This window comes from Onychostruthus taczanowskii, unplaced genomic scaffold (genome assembly GCF_017590055.1).
Source record: "Onychostruthus taczanowskii isolate IOZ18803 unplaced genomic scaffold, ASM1759005v1 scaffold7, whole genome shotgun sequence".
NCBI classification, from domain to species: domain Eukaryota; kingdom Metazoa; phylum Chordata; class Aves; order Passeriformes; family Passeridae; genus Onychostruthus; species Onychostruthus taczanowskii.
Genome location: NW_024504786.1, coordinates 17,721,791 through 17,739,591, shown reverse-complemented (window position 1 = coordinate 17,739,591; position 17,801 = coordinate 17,721,791). Strand labels below are relative to the sequence as shown.

General features: G+C 38.1%; 2 protein-coding genes across 3 annotated transcripts in view; both read left to right on the top strand.

Moving 5' to 3' along the window:
* Positions 1 to 13,311, top strand: part of CDC14A (cell division cycle 14A) — a 50,973-nt gene extending 37,662 nt beyond the window's left edge. The window contains exons 11-15 of one of the 2 annotated variants that reach the window (XM_041421877.1): positions 51 to 163; positions 743 to 790; positions 1,795 to 1,923; positions 2,856 to 3,174; positions 11,545 to 13,311. In XM_041421877.1, the coding sequence (XP_041277811.1) occupies positions 51 to 163; positions 743 to 790; positions 1,795 to 1,923; positions 2,856 to 3,174; positions 11,545 to 11,574 (639 nt within the window). In that variant the 3' untranslated portion in view covers positions 11,575 to 13,311. The remainder of the gene's footprint in view (positions 1 to 50; positions 164 to 742; positions 791 to 1,794; positions 1,924 to 2,855; positions 3,175 to 11,544) is intronic. The other variant, XM_041421876.1, reaches the window with a different exon arrangement.
* A 2,587-nt stretch (positions 13,312 to 15,898) lies between these two features.
* GPR88 (G protein-coupled receptor 88) lies at positions 15,899 to 17,532 on the top strand. Its single transcript, XM_041421692.1, has one exon. The coding sequence runs from the start codon at positions 16,384 to 16,386 to the stop codon at positions 17,530 to 17,532; it is 1,149 nt and encodes a 382-aa protein (XP_041277626.1). The 5' UTR covers positions 15,899 to 16,383.
* Positions 17,533 to 17,801: the final 269 nt, after the last annotated feature.

Genomic DNA, 17,801 nt, shown 5'->3' with positions numbered 1-17,801 from the left:
TGCTCCTAGGATTTGATGGATTCCCTTGCTTGCATGCTTTTGTTTCCCAGAATGATTCTGAAGACAAAGATGTGGAAGCTCAGAATGGGATAACACAGGGAGATAAGCTGAATGCCTTAAAAAGTCGTAGGCAGCCTTGTTCTGCTACAACTGGAGCTCTGAGGTAATTATACGAGTCTGAGGTAATTTACAGTTTTAAATTCTGTCCGTGCTATCCGATCCACGTCAAGTACATGACCATGTTTAAGGCAGTGCTACTACCTGTACCACCTTCTGTGGTGGAAGCTTCTCCAGATATGTATCTATTAGTTGCAGATTTGGTTTGTTAATCTTTTTCTTCTCTCCTTTTTTGCCCTCTGCCTCCCTGTTTAGGGATGCCTTCTTACTGTGTAGCAGTAAAAGATAATGTAAAAAATACTTCAACATTTTCAAATTTATATCTAGTATTTTAGAACTTACAACTTGAAGAAAATATTCTTAATCAAACTTAGTTCTCTTTCTATGATTACTCTTCTGTACTCCTTACAGAAATTTAGAATTTTTTAGAACCAATAAAAATGTGAACTTGGAAATGAAACCTGAAGTAACTCTCTGTTCTTTTACTGTAAATTAAAAGATTGATTGTCAATAATTCTAACCCTTATTTTTATATTTTAAGCCAACCTGAGACACACAGATATGATTTGGCAAAGGGGAAAGGTTTTTGATGCTTGGATAAAGACTGCTGCTTTTGTTTCTTTAGGCTGCAAGACATGAAACTGAACACCAGGTCAATATCACAACACTTCAGGTACTAACTTTAAAATTCTAGTTCTAAATGTATATCACTTGACTAGGGTCTTAATTTTCAGTGGTTTGGATCATTGCTAATCAATTGATGTGATCAGACTTCTGAGCATAGGCTAAAAGGTAACAAACCTTTTTAAACACCTGCAAATTGCATGCCTTACCCCACTGAATCTAAAATACAGTATGTAAGACAAAATTTCTATCATTATCAAGCATTAATGTGAAAAGAGCACATTTTTTTCAGTATTGTGACCTGAATTTTTCAGTTGGATTTCTCCAGATGGCTAGCATTGGAAATGAATGTTTTACCCTGTCCTGGTGTGTAATTAAAGCTGCTCAATGTAATTTTCCTTTTGTGCTTGTAATTGGAGATCTGTACCCAAGTTTTTTCATCCTTTAAGGTCTGATTGCTATATCCCCTGATCTAGGGCTAGAGACAACGAATTTTTTTAATTAATTAATGTGGGTAGCTGTAATAGTAACAATTTGAGTAGTCCAGTGTAACATGCATACATTATCAACACATAAAGGATTTTGTCATTAAGCATCCCACCCTGAGAAGAGCTGCATATTCTGTGCAGCTTTGTGAAAATTTTCATTTGGAAATAATGCTCACCTCATGAAAGCTACAGTTTTGGGTTTTTGTACTCATACTTGCTCTATAAGCTCAAAAAGTACTCTTAATGAAGTTTACATTTAGAGTTCTAAAATTTATGATAAAACTTAAAATAAATCTATAAAAAGTGGACACTTGGCCTTCATAAACTATCAAGGTGAAAAGTAGTTTGTAACTTTTTAATAAGGTGCAGCAGGGCAAATACTTGGAGTGGATAACTGGAAAGTTTTTTTAAAAAATGTTTAAGCAGGCAAACTTGAGCTTTTGCTGTTGGCTTCTGAGACTTGAGAATTCACACTTTTTAAAATACCAATCTGTGTACTGATGTTGGAGATGTACATTTTAATTATAAAATCTTGCTTCTCACTGGAACTCTGCACTCTTTTTAGACTGAATACTTCAGGTAGCACAGAAGGATCCATATCTCCTCTGAAGGCCTCCAGAGTGATGGCAGTCACTTCACCGTCTGCAGAAAGAATAAGCAGAATTTCCACGTCCCCAGGCTCTAACCTTAAAAGGTTTTTTTCTTTTTCTTATTTTGGTACAAATGCTTGCAGTATCCTACAGTGGTTGTCAGCACATCTGCAGCCTATGAAGTGCTTGCTCTTCTTGGCTATAAGAAGACTTAAATTTATTTGCAGTGATTTGCTGTTCCACTAGCCAAACTTTAGTTGCCTACAGATTTAAAAAACAAGCAAAACCCAAAATCTATCCTTCTGGTCTGAGAGTTTTATACAGATTGTGTCATCAGAAAAACTACTGTCTTGTTCAAGTGGGTTGTCAAGGTTTCTTTCACTTATCTCAGTTTATAGATGTTTTGTAGATATTCCCAGTATGTATACAATTACTCTCAGAATATGGAGTGGTAATTAATTTTTTCTTGAACCCTTGATTTATTGCTATTTAGCTCCATTATAACTATTGTCCTAAGTAATTATATATATTAAATGACACTCGGAATGATTGATGCATTTTTAATAAATAAGTGCACAAATATTTGCCTGAACAGAATAACCAGCTTGGAGTATTTCAGGACATCCTATTTCTAGTCTCAAATTTTGTCATATTACTCCTTGGTTACTTGAAGGCTTGTATCACAAAACTGATAGCAAGAAACAGAGAAGGGTTCTTAAACTGTTCCATGTACACAAACTACTTCAGTGTAAATCAGATACTGCCTAAACCTTTTAATACCATCTCCTGCATGCATGTATGGTTTGACAGAGGTGAAAGCTGGTCATGGTGCTTGAAAAAGCGAAACTTGGAAAGTCCTTACAAAGAATTCTGCTTTTTGTTACTTAGGAGCTAGAAATGAGCCTGTGTGCAAACACATTATTTCAGAATGGTCTGTGTTATTCACCTAATGTCTTCTGAATTGTCTGTTACATTTTTGTATTTATCTCTACATACCTTGTGAATATTTTTTTCCCTGCGTGTGTTTTCCATTCAGCGTTTCCATAAACTCCAGACTAGCCAGTTCTCTAGGGAACCTGTATGCTGCTTCAGATGGTGATGAGAGCAAAATGACATCATCGTCCTCTAGGACAGGTTTTTCTGTAAGCCATATCTCCAGTCACCTGAATGGCAGCTTGCAGCTGCCACACAGAGTAAACCATGAACTGAACAACAACTTGTACAACAGAAACAGCAGTAGTGGCAACAGCCTGAGCAGCCCAAGCAGTTTTCCCAGCGCCGTGACAGATGAGTATGCACCAGCCTTCCTTTATGGGCCTTACAGCTCCTCCAGCACCATACCAGAGGCCATTCCTGTAAGTCATAGTCACAACAGCACTTTCAGGCAGCTCACTGATGCTTTTCTTCCTTGCTTCTGTGAGCAAAACTGTTGCAAAAAAAACCCTTAACTCAGCATAATTCTCCAGCTTCCTCTAATGTTTCTGAACAGCACTTTTGTCTGTTACCTTTCATTTCAGCTGTTTTTTTTCCCATCTCTTCTAAGCATCTGTTACATGGAAGCTTCAGGAACATAAATTGTGCCTGAACTTTACATCTTTTCTGATAACTTTTTTTATGGACCTTCTTACCCTTTAGATTTTATTTCAAATTATCCATAACACAGTCTGTAAGTTAATTATGTCTTCATTTTTGTGCAGTAACAGATTTTAAGAAGCCTTTGTGTGTATCTTAGTAAACAGAAGGTAGAACATCCTTAACAATAGGGCTTATTTGAACAATTAGTGCTCTTGACTTGAAACCTACTTCTTTTCTAACACCAAATGCAGAAAGTATTATAAGCAAGATATTTCTGATGGTCTCACATTGCAGCTTTCATTCCTTAACAACTTTGCTGCCTTGGGTTTATTTTGTGCTCTTTTTCTTTGTGAAAGAGTCTGTGTAAAGAGGATGCACAGATAAACTAATGCAACTTGAAAGTGTTTCTATACAAAATGTAGAGGAGACTAGAGAAGCTTCAGTTCTGAAATCAGAAACAGCTTCATCTATTCTAGGGGAAAAATAATCATATCTACTACTATAAATCTAAAACTAATTTAAAATACCCGATTTCCAAGGATTTGATAGCCTACTAATTATAAAAAATAGTACACTATTTTTAATAGATTTTGCCTATGATTAAGGGAGCCTGTCAGCCTCTCTAAACTAGCTCTGACACTTATGATTTTTATTTTTTTTACTGGGTGGAAATAAAATTGTCTTTGTGTAAAATTAACTCCAGAGTATTGCACATCGCTCTTCTGTTTCCTTAGCACTGATAAATTGTTTCATATAAAGAAAGTTCTGGTGTTATACCTGCTAGTGGTTTTGGGTGTGGTGAGTCTGTCTTGAAACAGCTAATAACATACATTGATGTAACGAGGATGTCCTGCCAAAGGTCATTCATGGGCTGTGTTCTTTTCTTCCTGCAGAAGTGGAGGACCTACCCTCTTGTTAGCAGCTCGGTTGTGGCACCGCTCACAGTTCAGAAGCCACATCTCTGTAGCTTGGGAGTATGAATTGCTATTTCTGAGGATAGATGACAGTAGGAAATAAAATCTCATTGTTCCATTGTGGAATTAAATTGCATGTGTGACTGAAATGTAATCTGTATAAACAGAACATTGAAGTTAGTTGAGGGAACGTGATTCTGTATTCTCTAACTCAGTGGGTTCTTCCTTCTGTGGTAGATTCTGCTTGACTAAAGCAGCCCTTCAGAATACTTGATGCTTTCAGACTCCTTGTTTAAAAAAAGAATTTTAGCTTCTTATTCACTACAGTTTATCTGGAAATAAATGCTGATATTCCATGATCTTAGAATCACTGTTCTGCCCCGAGTTTAAAATTGAGTTTAAACTTTACTTTAAATAGCAGCGGTAACTTGTTTGCAAGGGAGTTCTTGAATGTTGTCACATGTTCACCTCTTTAATTTCACTGTTTTTCCCTGCTACATGGGATAGTAATAAACTATATATAACTGAGATTTTTCAAGTGAGATATAGAAACTGTAACAGTTTTTCTATGATGAAACAAGTTCTAGAACAAGAGGACTATTCTTGTTTAATTAATTCGGTTTAATTTCTTCAGGCATAGAGATGAAGAAAGTGGTGAAAAGCTGTATATCAAGCTAGGAAAGAATGTTTGAGATACATTGATGAGTCTTTCATTTGTTCATGCATTGTTTGCTCTGGAAAGTAATCCTTTTTAGTTGTTCCTAGTCTTCAATCCAATATGCTTACAAAAATTCAGTCCTCAGGAGTTCAGTCCTCTGCTCCTGTTGAGTGTACTGGAACTAAAAGTCAGTATACCACCAGTGGGTGAGAGCAATCACTAATGTGAATAATAAGTGGTAAATTGGTTGATTTTATTTTTTAATGTCTCACTTTCAATACTGTCTCATATTTAATGCATTGAACAATAATTATTTGGAGAGTCAGCCCATTCCCATTCTTTTCAGTTGTTTCTTTTGTAAAATATATGCTGCCAGCAGCATTTTTAGAGAGTTTTTTTCCATATTTTACTTACATTATGCATAAAGCATATGCATGTAAACTTACATGCAGCATCCTAATGGGAAGAAACTCCTTGTAACTGTAATATGGCTTAGTCATGAAAATAAGCTGACATCATTCACAATAGGCCAGAATTTACAAGGGTACCAAATGATAATGTAAAGCATTACAGAAACAGTAAGCCTGTTTTCCTCAAGCAATTTAAAGGCTGAAATATAACATCTTAAAAGCTAACAACTGTCACCTCCTTTGGAGAGGTAATTGTCAACTTAATGCTACAAATGATTTTTTACAGTGAAAGCCAAGTTAGTGGGTTTGTTCCATAAGCATAGGACAGGAAATTAAGTCTTGGTGTCACTTCAGATTTCTTTTGTATCTAGGTAGTTACAAAATTGTGGGATAGTGCTGTGCTTCTCCATCTCATAAACCCTCAAGGTGCAACATAGTTGGCATTGACACAAAAATTCCCCAAATCTGTGTGGGGAGATGGGGTGGTTTACAATGTAATTTCCAGAATTGTAGCATGGCTTTCTTTATTAAATTCGGGTGACTTAGGAAAAGGGAGAAAAACAAGGAATGTTGGTTACTGTGTCATTTAAGGAAGAAGAAAGGAGCAATTCATGAACAGGTGAAATAGCCATGTTGGCTGCTGAGAGGTGCTTACAGCTCTGTGCATTGCAGTGAAGAAGGAAATGAATTGTTGTCTCTCTGCAGCAGAACTGTTAAGTGACTCAAACCATTAATTTAATGAAATATCTTAAGCATAATGTTAAGTTTTATGTTGAATGGAAAGCCGTTTTAAAGAAAAAAAAAACTCTCTAAAATGCACTATTCTCCAGTTATAGGAACATCTTTACTTTTCTTCCTGCCTATCTAATGACTTAATGCATGGAAGGCTATAAGGGATATAAAGGATATAACCTGTGAATAATTCTTGGCTTGATATTGCATGCTCTTGAGGAGTAAAGGTTATACACAGTCAAATGCAGCAAAATTTTTAAACAAGATTCTATCTTCAGTCTTCTCTGAAAAATGAGGTGATCTAAAAATACTCTATTTTATATATTATGTGCTGTGATGTGAGAAGCAGCATTTTTTAGAAAGAGTCATGCCATGCAGAGTCTACAAAGCAAAGTACAAATTTCTGATTTACCTGTGAAGTCATACTCTTTCAGTATAATAATGGCCAAAAAGTGTTCGTGTTTGGAATGCTTTTCAGATATGAAAACATATATTTTCTGATAAATGTATTTGCTTCTAAATGTACCCTGTATCCCTGTGCATCTCTCTGTCTCAGAGGAGTGCACTGAATTGTTACCCATTTTATGCACAATTGACTGAGTGCAGTCACTATGATGTCCTGAGGCTTAAGGCAAGAGTAGGTTTTTCAATCATTTAATCTCTGAATGCTCTTTGTCTGGTAGTGAGCAGCTCACTGGCAAATACAGTGATGGTTCATTTTGAGGGCAACACAATTTCTCTGAAAGATTAGTCCCACTGAGTGAACAGTCATGCTTCAAACTATTTCACTTTTAACCTGAAACTTTCTGTATCTCTTTATGTCAGTGTTATAGCCCTTTGTCTTATTTTCTTGTTGTGGAGTTATCTTATGCTACTCATCTCAACTTGATTTTCTTTTGATAAGCTAAGTTAGCTCAAAAATCCTTCTGGAAAGAGTTCAAATTCTTTGGTTTTTTAAAATCATTCTGGTCCAGAAAGCTGCTATGCAGTGCTATCCTGCTTATAAATACATAGCTTCTTTTTTTTCATTGACTGTAATGCACTGGGAGCTGAAGGGGACGGCAGGAAAAAAAGAGTTGCTGCCATTGATGATAGTGACTTCTGTTTATTTTATTTGAGTCCCATGTCCTGCATTCCTGGAGGGATTTTTAGTTTCATTTGGGATTTTTTTTTTTTTCATGTGGAACTCTGTGGAAAAGCATCATCTTTTTTCTTTTTAGTTGGTTGATTGGGGTTTTTTTTCTCCTTCCCCTCCCCTCTTCTTCTGGGACCAATTAACCCATCAAGGAAGATTGTTTTTTCCTTATCACTTCAGCCCCTGACATGTTGCTGTTTTGCTTTTGGTGGCATTTACCAGTGGTCTGAAGCTCATCAGCGAAATACAGAATAGTATCAAACTGCCAGTTCTGCCAGAATTCTTTTAAAAACAGAATTCTGTTTAATCATTTCCACTTCACTGCTTTAGAGCTGAAATTACTTGAAGTCATGACAGCCCAGCCTAGGCTTGTTGCAGTGTTTGTGTTCTTTCTAATTGGAGCACATCAGGTGATGTACCTGACAGAAGTCCATTACATGTCCTGGTGCTCTGTTTATTCATTCAAAGGACTCTTGAATGATACTGATTAATTCCCTTCCTCTTAATTGCCAAAATCTCCCTTCCCTGAGTTAGATATCAAGCTAACCAGCTGTAATCATGCAGTACTTTTATTTTAGAAAATCACCTTATCACTCTTTCTTATCTATCTTTGTTAACATGAGTGGTTCAGGAGCATTTTGAGATGGCTAGCACAGCAATTTTTCAGTTCTAGCTTATGTTCACTAAACTAATTTGTGAATTTTTCCTGCAGTATGGAAGAGAAGGTTATTCACTGATCCTTTTTTTCCAATGTTTTTCAACGAAACAGCATAAATACTGCTGTTCCACATTCCACTTAACAAAAAGAAAGAATAAAAAACAACCATGACTGTAACTATTGTTGTGTGACATGTATTTTTCTCTAATGGTATTTGTCCTTCATCAGTGCAAGCTTATAATCCACTTTGTGTTTATGCTGATGAACTAGAAGAAAAGCTTGATTTTTCAAAGAAAAAAAAAAGAAAACTTGCTGTTCCAGTCAAATAGAATAAATATTTTATTTTACAAAGTGTGTGTTTTGATTAAACAGAATGTCTCACAATAACATTTGCAGAATTACTCTCTTCAACTATAATCACACTTAAGGTACTGCTATAAGATTTTTGCTTTGTTCTTACAATAATTCTAAATCCAAATATCGCTCTTTAAAATGTATTTTTATTGGAGAATATGTAACTGGGTAGTCTTAAAATGAGTCACCTTTTGCTTCTATAGCTGTCATGGAAACTGGCAAGATGGAAACATTGCCAAAAAACTGAGACGTGTTGGCAGTGTTTTAAAATTCATATATATCATCTTTACCTGTAACATGGTTTTTCTTAATAAGAACTTGCCATTAATGAAGACGGGACAGGCTTTGCAAAAACCAAGCACTAGTGCATCTTGCTGATGTGTAAATTGGGCAGACCCACAGACTTCACATGCATGTACATTTTCTCTAATGCATCCTGGGTTAGTTTAGTGGCTCTTGTGTATTCCCAGTGGTTCTTGCCTGCAGCAACACGCCTATTGTAGCAGTGTTTTGGGAGAGTTGATGCACAATTCCAAAAGCTTAAGTTACATTTTTGCAGTTATCTGGGGAAAGGGCATGTTCCAATCCTACCAAACAGGCCTAAATGCTGTGGGGTTATTCTGTCCTGAAACAGAGTTCAGAATCAGGCTGGCTTGGTCCTGCAGTCTCATGTTGGCAAATACAGTTCTAGTGCCTCAGCGGATTTGGTGCTGATTTTCTCTCACAGGAGGTTTGCTGTGCCTCCTCTTGAAGAAAAATGAAAGTAATCTAAGCCGTTGTTTCAGCATAAACTTCATTAGATATCCTTAACTGTCGTGAAACCATCTAATTTTTAGTTCATTGTTTAAATGTCTGGTACTTGGGTATAAAATGGCAAGCTTGACATGGCATGGGATCACTGTAGGAATACACATTGAGATTTCTTCTGCATTAACTGATTTTCTACTTTCATCTTGGCAATTCAGCAGTCAATTTTCTTTGGGGTTTTTTTTTCTTCTATTTTTAGGTCAATTTTAAATAAGATTTTGTTAAATCCAGCAAATTACTTGTAAAAATGGATTGCGTTTTTTTGTTTCTTATGAAGCTTTCAGAAGCACAGGCCATACTTTGAGTCATGGCAAATGTAAATTTTAAAATAGAAAACTCCTCAAAAGATTTAAAAGAAAAATAGAAAAAAAACCCCCACAATTACAGGCTTTGAAATTTTACAGTCAATCTCTTTAGACATGTGAAGAGATTTGAGCACAAATGACTTTCGTGAAAATGCAAAAAAAATCAAAACAACAAGCCTCTCCTGCTATATTTAAATGTTTGAAACTCAAATGTGAATCTGTATACTTTGCAATAGCTCAGTTGTTACAGGTATCACCATGTTTGTAGTGATAGAAATTTATGTGAAATCACATAGATTAATCTGAAGAAAGTCTGTTTAGATTTAATTATTTCCCTGTATTCAGAAAAGATTTTGAGACTTTAGGAAGAAGTCATAGGGATATGAAGTAGGGTTATGATGAGGGTGGGAACACACTGAAAAATATATTTCTCCATTTGAAAGTAAACAAACTGTGCCTACCCATCTGTAAGGAAAATTACCAAAGCCATGCTCTCCTGTTTCCAAACAGTATATGCTGCTGGTTATTGGGGGGGGGTTTTTGTGTTTTCTTGATGTTTTTTTTTCCCCATATTTTTTGTAACCTGGATGGCTAACAATTTTAAGAATTGCAGTTTAAACTTCAGAATCTTTAATTTATGGTTTGCTGCTTTTATTGAAATAATGATGTAGAATTTCTGGTTACTACTGTCTGCTGAGTGAAGGGCTGGTGTTCTCAGTTCTTTGTAACTAACACTTGCTGGTTTTGAGAGTGTAAAGTGCTTTCTGGTCATCTTTCATCTGTCCAAGCATAAAGTAACCTATTACTGTGCAACATATGAGAGTATATAACCACACTTCTTGCCTTTTTGAAGTGTTTGTTAATCAGCTTTACTTGGGATTCTATTTTGATGGATCCATTTTGAATACTGCACTAATTAAGTGTAACAGTCTTTCCAGTTGTTAAAATGCACTTCTGAAAATGAGAAGCCTTTGAGGATCATTAAGAGAGGAGAAGTTTCAAGTGCTCATTAATGAAGGGCTATTCCTTCTGCCTTGCTCTTACTAAAACCAGACCTTTTTAAGTCAGTGGTATTCAAATCTATATGCTGACAGCACTTTTTCTACCTGGAAAAAATATCTAGATGGTCTCAAATCTTCAAGATGCGAAAATCCATTTAAAAGACAACTTTGAAAATATATACTGAGACTTAAAATATAGGGGGGAAGTAGTTGTGGCATATTAGTTAGAGCTATAAAGGTATATATAAATGTATTATGCACTTGTACTAATGGGTTTCATTATGGGTGCCAAAGTGCATTTTCTGTAATGACTAGTTAAGAATAGGAGGAAAATGGAAGGGAAAACTGTGAGGGTCTAGTCTGTCTTAGGAGTCATGTTGGTCTCCAGTAGTTCTCTCTAATTCTGAAGAATTGATGCAGTTTTAAAATACGTTTGGGAGTTTTACTTGCTCTTTATTTATAAACTAGTACTAATTTGGGACACCTCATCACCAAACAAGACTTATATTCATCAGAATGACTTCTTAAACACATCTGTATAGGAGCTACTAAAATGACTGGATACTGTCTAAGCTGATTATTCAGTTTTTAATAAAACTTCAGACTTCAGTAGAAACAGAAATGTAAATAAATACAATAGAGCAGGTTGTGATTTTCTCTTAATTATACTGACCTCTTACTAATCCAGAGGAACCATTTGCAGTGCTTTATTTTCATCTGGTTTTGGTAGTCATACATAAACGTATGCATCTGTGTAATTACTGATGTAGCTTTTTCCTCAATAATGAACTACATCGTGTGTTTCCTATATCATTATCTGAATCAACATCTAAAGTAAGCTGACTTTCACAGTAGCAGTTGGATTCTCATTCAGGATAAATGGAAACAATTCAATTACAGTAGCAGTGGTATTTTAAAAGATTTGTAACACTTTTATTAAAATTCTCAAGAAACTGCTTTGGAGAAGCGTAGATACGGCAAAGCTGATGGACTTTGCTCAGACTTTAATTTCTTTTATTTTATTCATCTTTACCTATGTAGAGATTCAGGTCCCTCCCAACTCTGTTTATTTTCCTCATTTCTGTCCTTCCTCTACTCTTTAAATGAAGAATATATGTTATATATATAAATAAAGCCTCTCCAGTGAGTTTTAACCAGTTTTTCTTCTCTGCGCAGTCCCTTCAGTCTGGGTATGTTCAGTACTAAAGCCTTGCTGCTTTGGTGAAACCTGCTGAGCTCTTCAAAATCAATGCCCTTCATGATGGAGAAGAACTGAAGAAAAGAAGCTGCTCATTAAAAGGAGGAACCTTCAATACAAGGATGTATTAATTTCTTAACACCAAGAGGAGACTTCTTAACAGGCAGAAATTTATTGTTAATGACTACTGCAGATGCACTGAAGTTGAATTTATGGAAATTACTACCCCATGTTATATACAGATTTAAATTTTTTATGTTGAGACAGCTTGAATATATTTCTAATGAGTTTCATTAAGACATTTATTAACATGTGTACAGTGTTAAAATATGTATTAAGAGAATATTTTGGTAAACTATATATAAAAATTATGTAAAAACTAGAATATATTTTAATTTAGGGTCTACTTTGCTACAAAAATGTGTATTTTAAAGAATTTGTACATGTTTATCAAAGATACAATTTTTTTTATGAACAAGAGCTTTTTCTTGTTTTATGGGTCCATCATTATTGCTTAGAGCCTAATGTAATATAATTTTTTACTAATTGGTCTTCTGTTAATTTGATGGAAGTCTAACTAGTGAGAGATTTGTTATTACAATATCAACGAAAAGCACTTGATACATAGTCTGCTTTCCATTTCTGGCTGCTAACATTTCTTAAGGAAACACAATGAAAGAAAAATAAAGGGAAAATATTTGTTGAGATGTGATGTAATTACATGTTCTGCTGCAACAAAGAAGTAATTTATGTGATGACTCAATTGTACAATTAACGCTCTTTCAATTTCTTAAAGGATTTATGTTTTGTTTTCAATGTAGAGCGTTAACTTCTGCTATGCAATATATGCTGCAAAAATGAAGGCAGACCAAACTGAAGTTGGTAAAAATGTACAATGAATTAGGTAGCACTGCATACTTGCATGCTTTTAACCTACATTTGGCAGTATGTGTACAGTTTCCTTAGCAACACACAGTATATGTTGGACATACATTAAATTTTTATCTATCAGTTGGATGCTTCATAAACCTGTACATTTGTTGTTAATCACATGGCTGAGGTAGCCTCCTGTATCATGGAAGGTTTTTGTCATAGTAAAGATGCTCTTTACTCTGTGGAATGTACAGGTCAGTCAGATGTGGTTAGGAAGGAAGCTTAGGATGAAATGGTGTTACAGGGAGGTACTAAAGATCATGTGTAAAACTTTCAGAACTCACAAGTGCATGGTAAGGAAAAGAATATAAGCAACTGTGAGGGTTTTATTTGCCCCTCATGTGCAAGACAAAAACAAGACAGCTTTGTTACCTGTTTGTTTTTTCACTATCTGCAGAAACTTGAAAATAAAACTTAGTTCAGTCGTCAGTCTTTGTTCCTGGAGACCTGTGAATACCCTGCATTTGCTTTACACAAAATTGCTATGGAAAGTTGTACTGAAAGTGTTCAAAAGCAATACACAGAGCAGCTATAAAAATGAAAATCACTGACTAAAATTTACATGCAATACTGTACATTTTTGCAACTGTGTATATGTAAAATATACACACAAAGTAGCATGTGTGTGTATATATACAATATACTGTATATGAATTATAGATTAATAAGGTAATTCTACCTCTCATAAAGAATTTTTTCATTTACTTTGTTATAAATAGTTTTCCTTAATAAAATACTGATTAATTTTGAAATGTAGATATATATATATATATATATGCAGCTAATTGATAATAAAATGCCTGTATAAACAAGCTTCCTTGTTTCTTGTTTTTTTCCTAGATCTTTTGGTTATTTGATCTCTAATTGAAGATAACTTTTCAAAGTCACCTTCTTTCTTGTAAACCATGTAATGTACTTAAAAGTAGGATAACATTGCAAAAGACCATTAGCAAGATAGATCTCTTCTAACAGTCTCTCTAAAGGTTCTTGCTTATGCTTTGTGCAATGCCAGGTATTTAATCAACATGTTGATATCATGGTGATGGCATTATATTTCAAAATACAGTGATTTCAAAGCTGTGTCTGAACTGAGGAATCCTTCCTGGGTGAGGCACCTTGTTACAGGTGTAATATGCCTTGACTTTTTTGCATATGCAACAGGTTGGTTAGTCCTACCAACAGAAGGTTCATTGTGCATAAGAGTCAAAACAATTTAGCTTTTTGTCCTTCCTTCAATTTAAAACTAATCACAAATGGTTCTAACATTTGTTTAACCCTGTTGCTGATTTTCAGCAAATTTGTTGCATTACATGATTATTTATCTATTATTTATTAGCCTGGCAGCTTCTCTTGCAATAGATGTAGATTGTGTGTAACTGTTACACAGCCACTCTAAAGGAATGCAAAAGCTGGGAATAGAGTGGATGCTTTCCAAGTTGCCCAAATTCTCGTGACAGTCTGATCTAAAAAAACAAAAGGCTTCTGCCACTGCATTTGGATGAATAATGGGTGGTGATGGATGTGCAGAGTAAATAATATACATTTAAAATAGCTAATTAAAAGGTTTCTAGTGCATAGGAATCAACCTCTCCCTTAGCCTTTTTCTAGACTTTAATTGATTTATTAGATGAAATACATAAATACCAGCTTAGGTACAACTTTTTTTTATTCATAAATAAGTCAGTATTCTGCAACAATCAACTTCTTAACAACAACAAAAAAATTCGGAACAGTAAAAGGTCAGGAAGGTCTTTCAGAACCTTGTAGCTTTTAAGAAATAGCCTGAAATTTATTTTATATCCTGTGTTCACTTGTCCTTGAACTTTACCATTTCTGTTCCTTCCAATATGAATATATCAGGTTCTGGGAGAACAAGCTGTTGTGCACAAGATCTCTAAAAACATGAATGGATAGATCAAATAAATCTACAGGTCTCTACTGGGCATAATATTCTGTGGCTAACATCTTACGAAACAGTTAATCATCATAATCTCTTTTTAAAGTATGCTCTATAAAGCTTTTCAGTTAGGGAGGTTTTCATGTTACAAATTCAGAGACTATTTTTCAATTACAGTACTGCAGAAAGAGGAGGATTTTAGTTTCTATAATAACTGTTCTTTACTGACAACTAAACAATGAAAGGCCTCAAAAGGTTTGACACTTGATTAGATCTACGCTGTAAAGTGCAGCAGGCAAAAAATATGGTAATTAAGGGCCTGATCAAGTAAATCACTGAGGTATGTCTTTAACCTTAATCACATGAGCCATCTAATTAATTAAAAGTGAACATAGATATTCATGTTTGTAACAAATACACCTTTGGATCAATATTTTTGCCTATTGTTAACATGAGCCTTTTTTATCAAATAAAAGATATGCTGTATTGCAACATCCATTAACCCACACAATTTAACTTTTTTAACTTGAAAAAATGTATATTGCAACTATAACTACGTCCTAATACATTCTTTTGATGTTGCTATATGTTAGCATCAGGAGTTAAACAATATCTAAAAACACCTTATGAAGGTCTCTGGTACAGATAATACCTTACAAGCTGTGATTGCTTGCTTTTGTAGCCTATACCTAATCTACCTGCAAAAGCAGTTTTTCTCTCATCACAAAGTCAACCAGCATTCCGTATCTGAAAAGCTTTTCAAAGTAAATGTAAGTCCTCTTACTGAGTTTCTTATTAAGACTTGTCCAGGTTAAGGCCAGTTACCATTTTGTCCCTGTTTGAGTACAGCAGGGTGGAGTTCCTGGGATAATCCCATGACAAATTACTCTCCATCTATGGACTGTTAATGCCTACTCTTCAATCTGTTTTTAGTCCACCTCGGGAGCTGTTATTCACCTCTCCAGGAACTCATTTTGGAGCGAGACCATTTCAAATACTACACAGATCCTGTGTTACCTGTGTGCTCACCAACACCAGTGTTCACCTCTGGCAGGGTGGCAATGTAGGATTTCCTGTGGGTTGAAACAGGCTGAGGTTTATGAAGAGATGTTAAATGTTCAGATTGAGAACCAGCTTCCTCAAATAAGTACTGTCTAACAAGGATTGGTCTATTTATTTCGTTTGAAAGATTTCATTTGGAAAGTATATTGTTATTATAGACCAGTCCTAAAATTAACTAAAATTGCAGAAGCATACTGAGCTTACTCTTAACAAAAAAAAATCAGAAAAAAATCTGTTAAAAAGTGAGTATTGAGCAGAAGAATTTCTACAGTTTATGGATGGTATTTCAGACAGAAGTGACTGGTTTAAAACCTTGCTTCAAATGAAAGTTGTGTAAATGGGTTAGACCCAGAAGACTGGTAAGGCAGGGAGAAAAGAGTCAGACTGTGTAGTTGGAGTATTTCTGGAGCATGATAGGGTTTGGCTTTTTTTTTTTTTTCCTTCTTGATTTAACAAGTTGAAAATCTGCTGAATAATTCATGAAGAGTGGAAGGGCTGAATCTTCCTGGAATGATATACACTGTACGTACTGTGGCACAGGAGAAACTGCAAAGCTTTGTATCAGTTGCTGCCGTTTCTGCTGCCGATTGCAAGGTGCTGCTGCTTTTGCTGTTTTCACAGCTATAGAAACCTCAGGCGTGCTCTGGTCTGCCAACAGCCATCTGCCTCCCTATGGACCCACCTTCACCAGCTACAATCTGTGGACTCTATTGCTGCCTACCTGCCTTGGACACTGCTGGTTTTTGGATCCTTACTGCAAACAGCATTTTCTGGACCTTACAGCTTGTATGACTGAAACCTGCCTTAGAGTCCTTCAGCTGCACAGCCTCCCACGTGCTTGGTGAGGACTCCTGCAGCAGAACTTCTGACCCAGACAAGGATGGGATTTACAGGGCAAAGTCAAAACTGAGCTGCATTCAGCGAGATGCCCAACGCCTCTTCCTGGAGTGCTAGCTCGCCTCTGCTGCTGCTCTGGGAGGACTCCTCTGGGACCCGCATCTTTCTGTCGCTGCTCTACGCAGTCTTGGCTATCTCAGGGACTTTATCCAATGTGATGGTCATCTATTTAGTCTTCTCCTTCAAGAAGCTGCAGACAACCAGCAATGCCTTCATCGTGAACGGCTGTGCAGCTGACCTGAGCGTGTGTGCCCTGTGGATGCCCCAGGAGGCTGTGCTGGGGCTGCTGCCCCCCAATTCCTCCTCCCTTCGCTCGGCGGAGTACCGGCTGCTCCGGGGGGGGCTCCTGGGCCTCGGCCTCACCGTCTCCCTGGCCTCGCACCTGCTGGTGGCTTTCAACAGGTACGTGCTCATCACCAAGCTGCCCAGCGTATACCAGGCCCTCTATCAGCGGAGGCACACGGGCTGCATGATCGGGCTCTCCTGGGCCCTCGCCCTGCTCCCGGTCCCGCTGCTGCCCGGGCTCTGGACCCTGGGCTCAGCCCAGTCGGACGGCAGCTCTCGCTACACCGCCCTGCTCCTCGCCCTGGCCGTGCTGGGCCAGACCGCGCTGCTGCTCCACTGCTACCTCGGCATCGTGCGGCGGGTGCGGGGCAGCGCCAAGCGGGTCAGCGTCCTCAACTTCCACCTGCTGCACCAGCTGCCCTTCCCCGCCGCGCCGCCGCCGCCTCGCCGCGCCCAGCGCCGCCTCAGCAGCGTCTCCGTCCTGCTGCTCTGCTGCGTGTTCCTGCTGGGCACCCAGCCCCTGGTCTGGGTGAGCCTCCTGGGCTTCTTCCTGCGCCCGGCGCCGCCGGCGCTGCAGGCCGCCAGCTGGCTGCTGCTCTGCTCGCTCTCGGCCCTCAACCCGCTGCTCTACACGTGGCGCAGCGAGGAGTTCCGCCGGGCGGCCCGCTCTGTCCTGCCCCGCGGCGAGGGCCCGGCCGCCGCCCCACGCCCCGCAGCCGCCGCCGCGGGCCCGGACAGCGCCGGGACGCCGGCGGCCGCGCGCGGGAACCCTCAGGCGCGACCCCTCAGGCCGCTCCGCCACTCCCGCCGGCGGCCACCGCCCGTCGGGCGGCCGAGCCGCCCCGGCCCCCGCCCCGGTAGCGCTTCTTCCTCTCCTGTTGCTCCTTTGTGACCCCACGCCCTTCTTGCCCGCTCCCCCTTCCACCGCACGGCCAGGCAGCGCCGGGTGCTTTCCCGAGGCACCGGGACGGACACTGGGGCGGGATCTCCCCCCTGCCCCCTCAGCCCCGCTCCCGGCACGGAGCTGTCCGCCCCCAGGAGCCGGCCAGGACTCCAGCCAAAGCAGTGGATTTAGGAATCTGGGATAACCGGTAAATATGGCAACGCACGTAACTGTTGTTATGCTCTAAAGATTTCAGTATGAGGCAGGCACCTAGACAA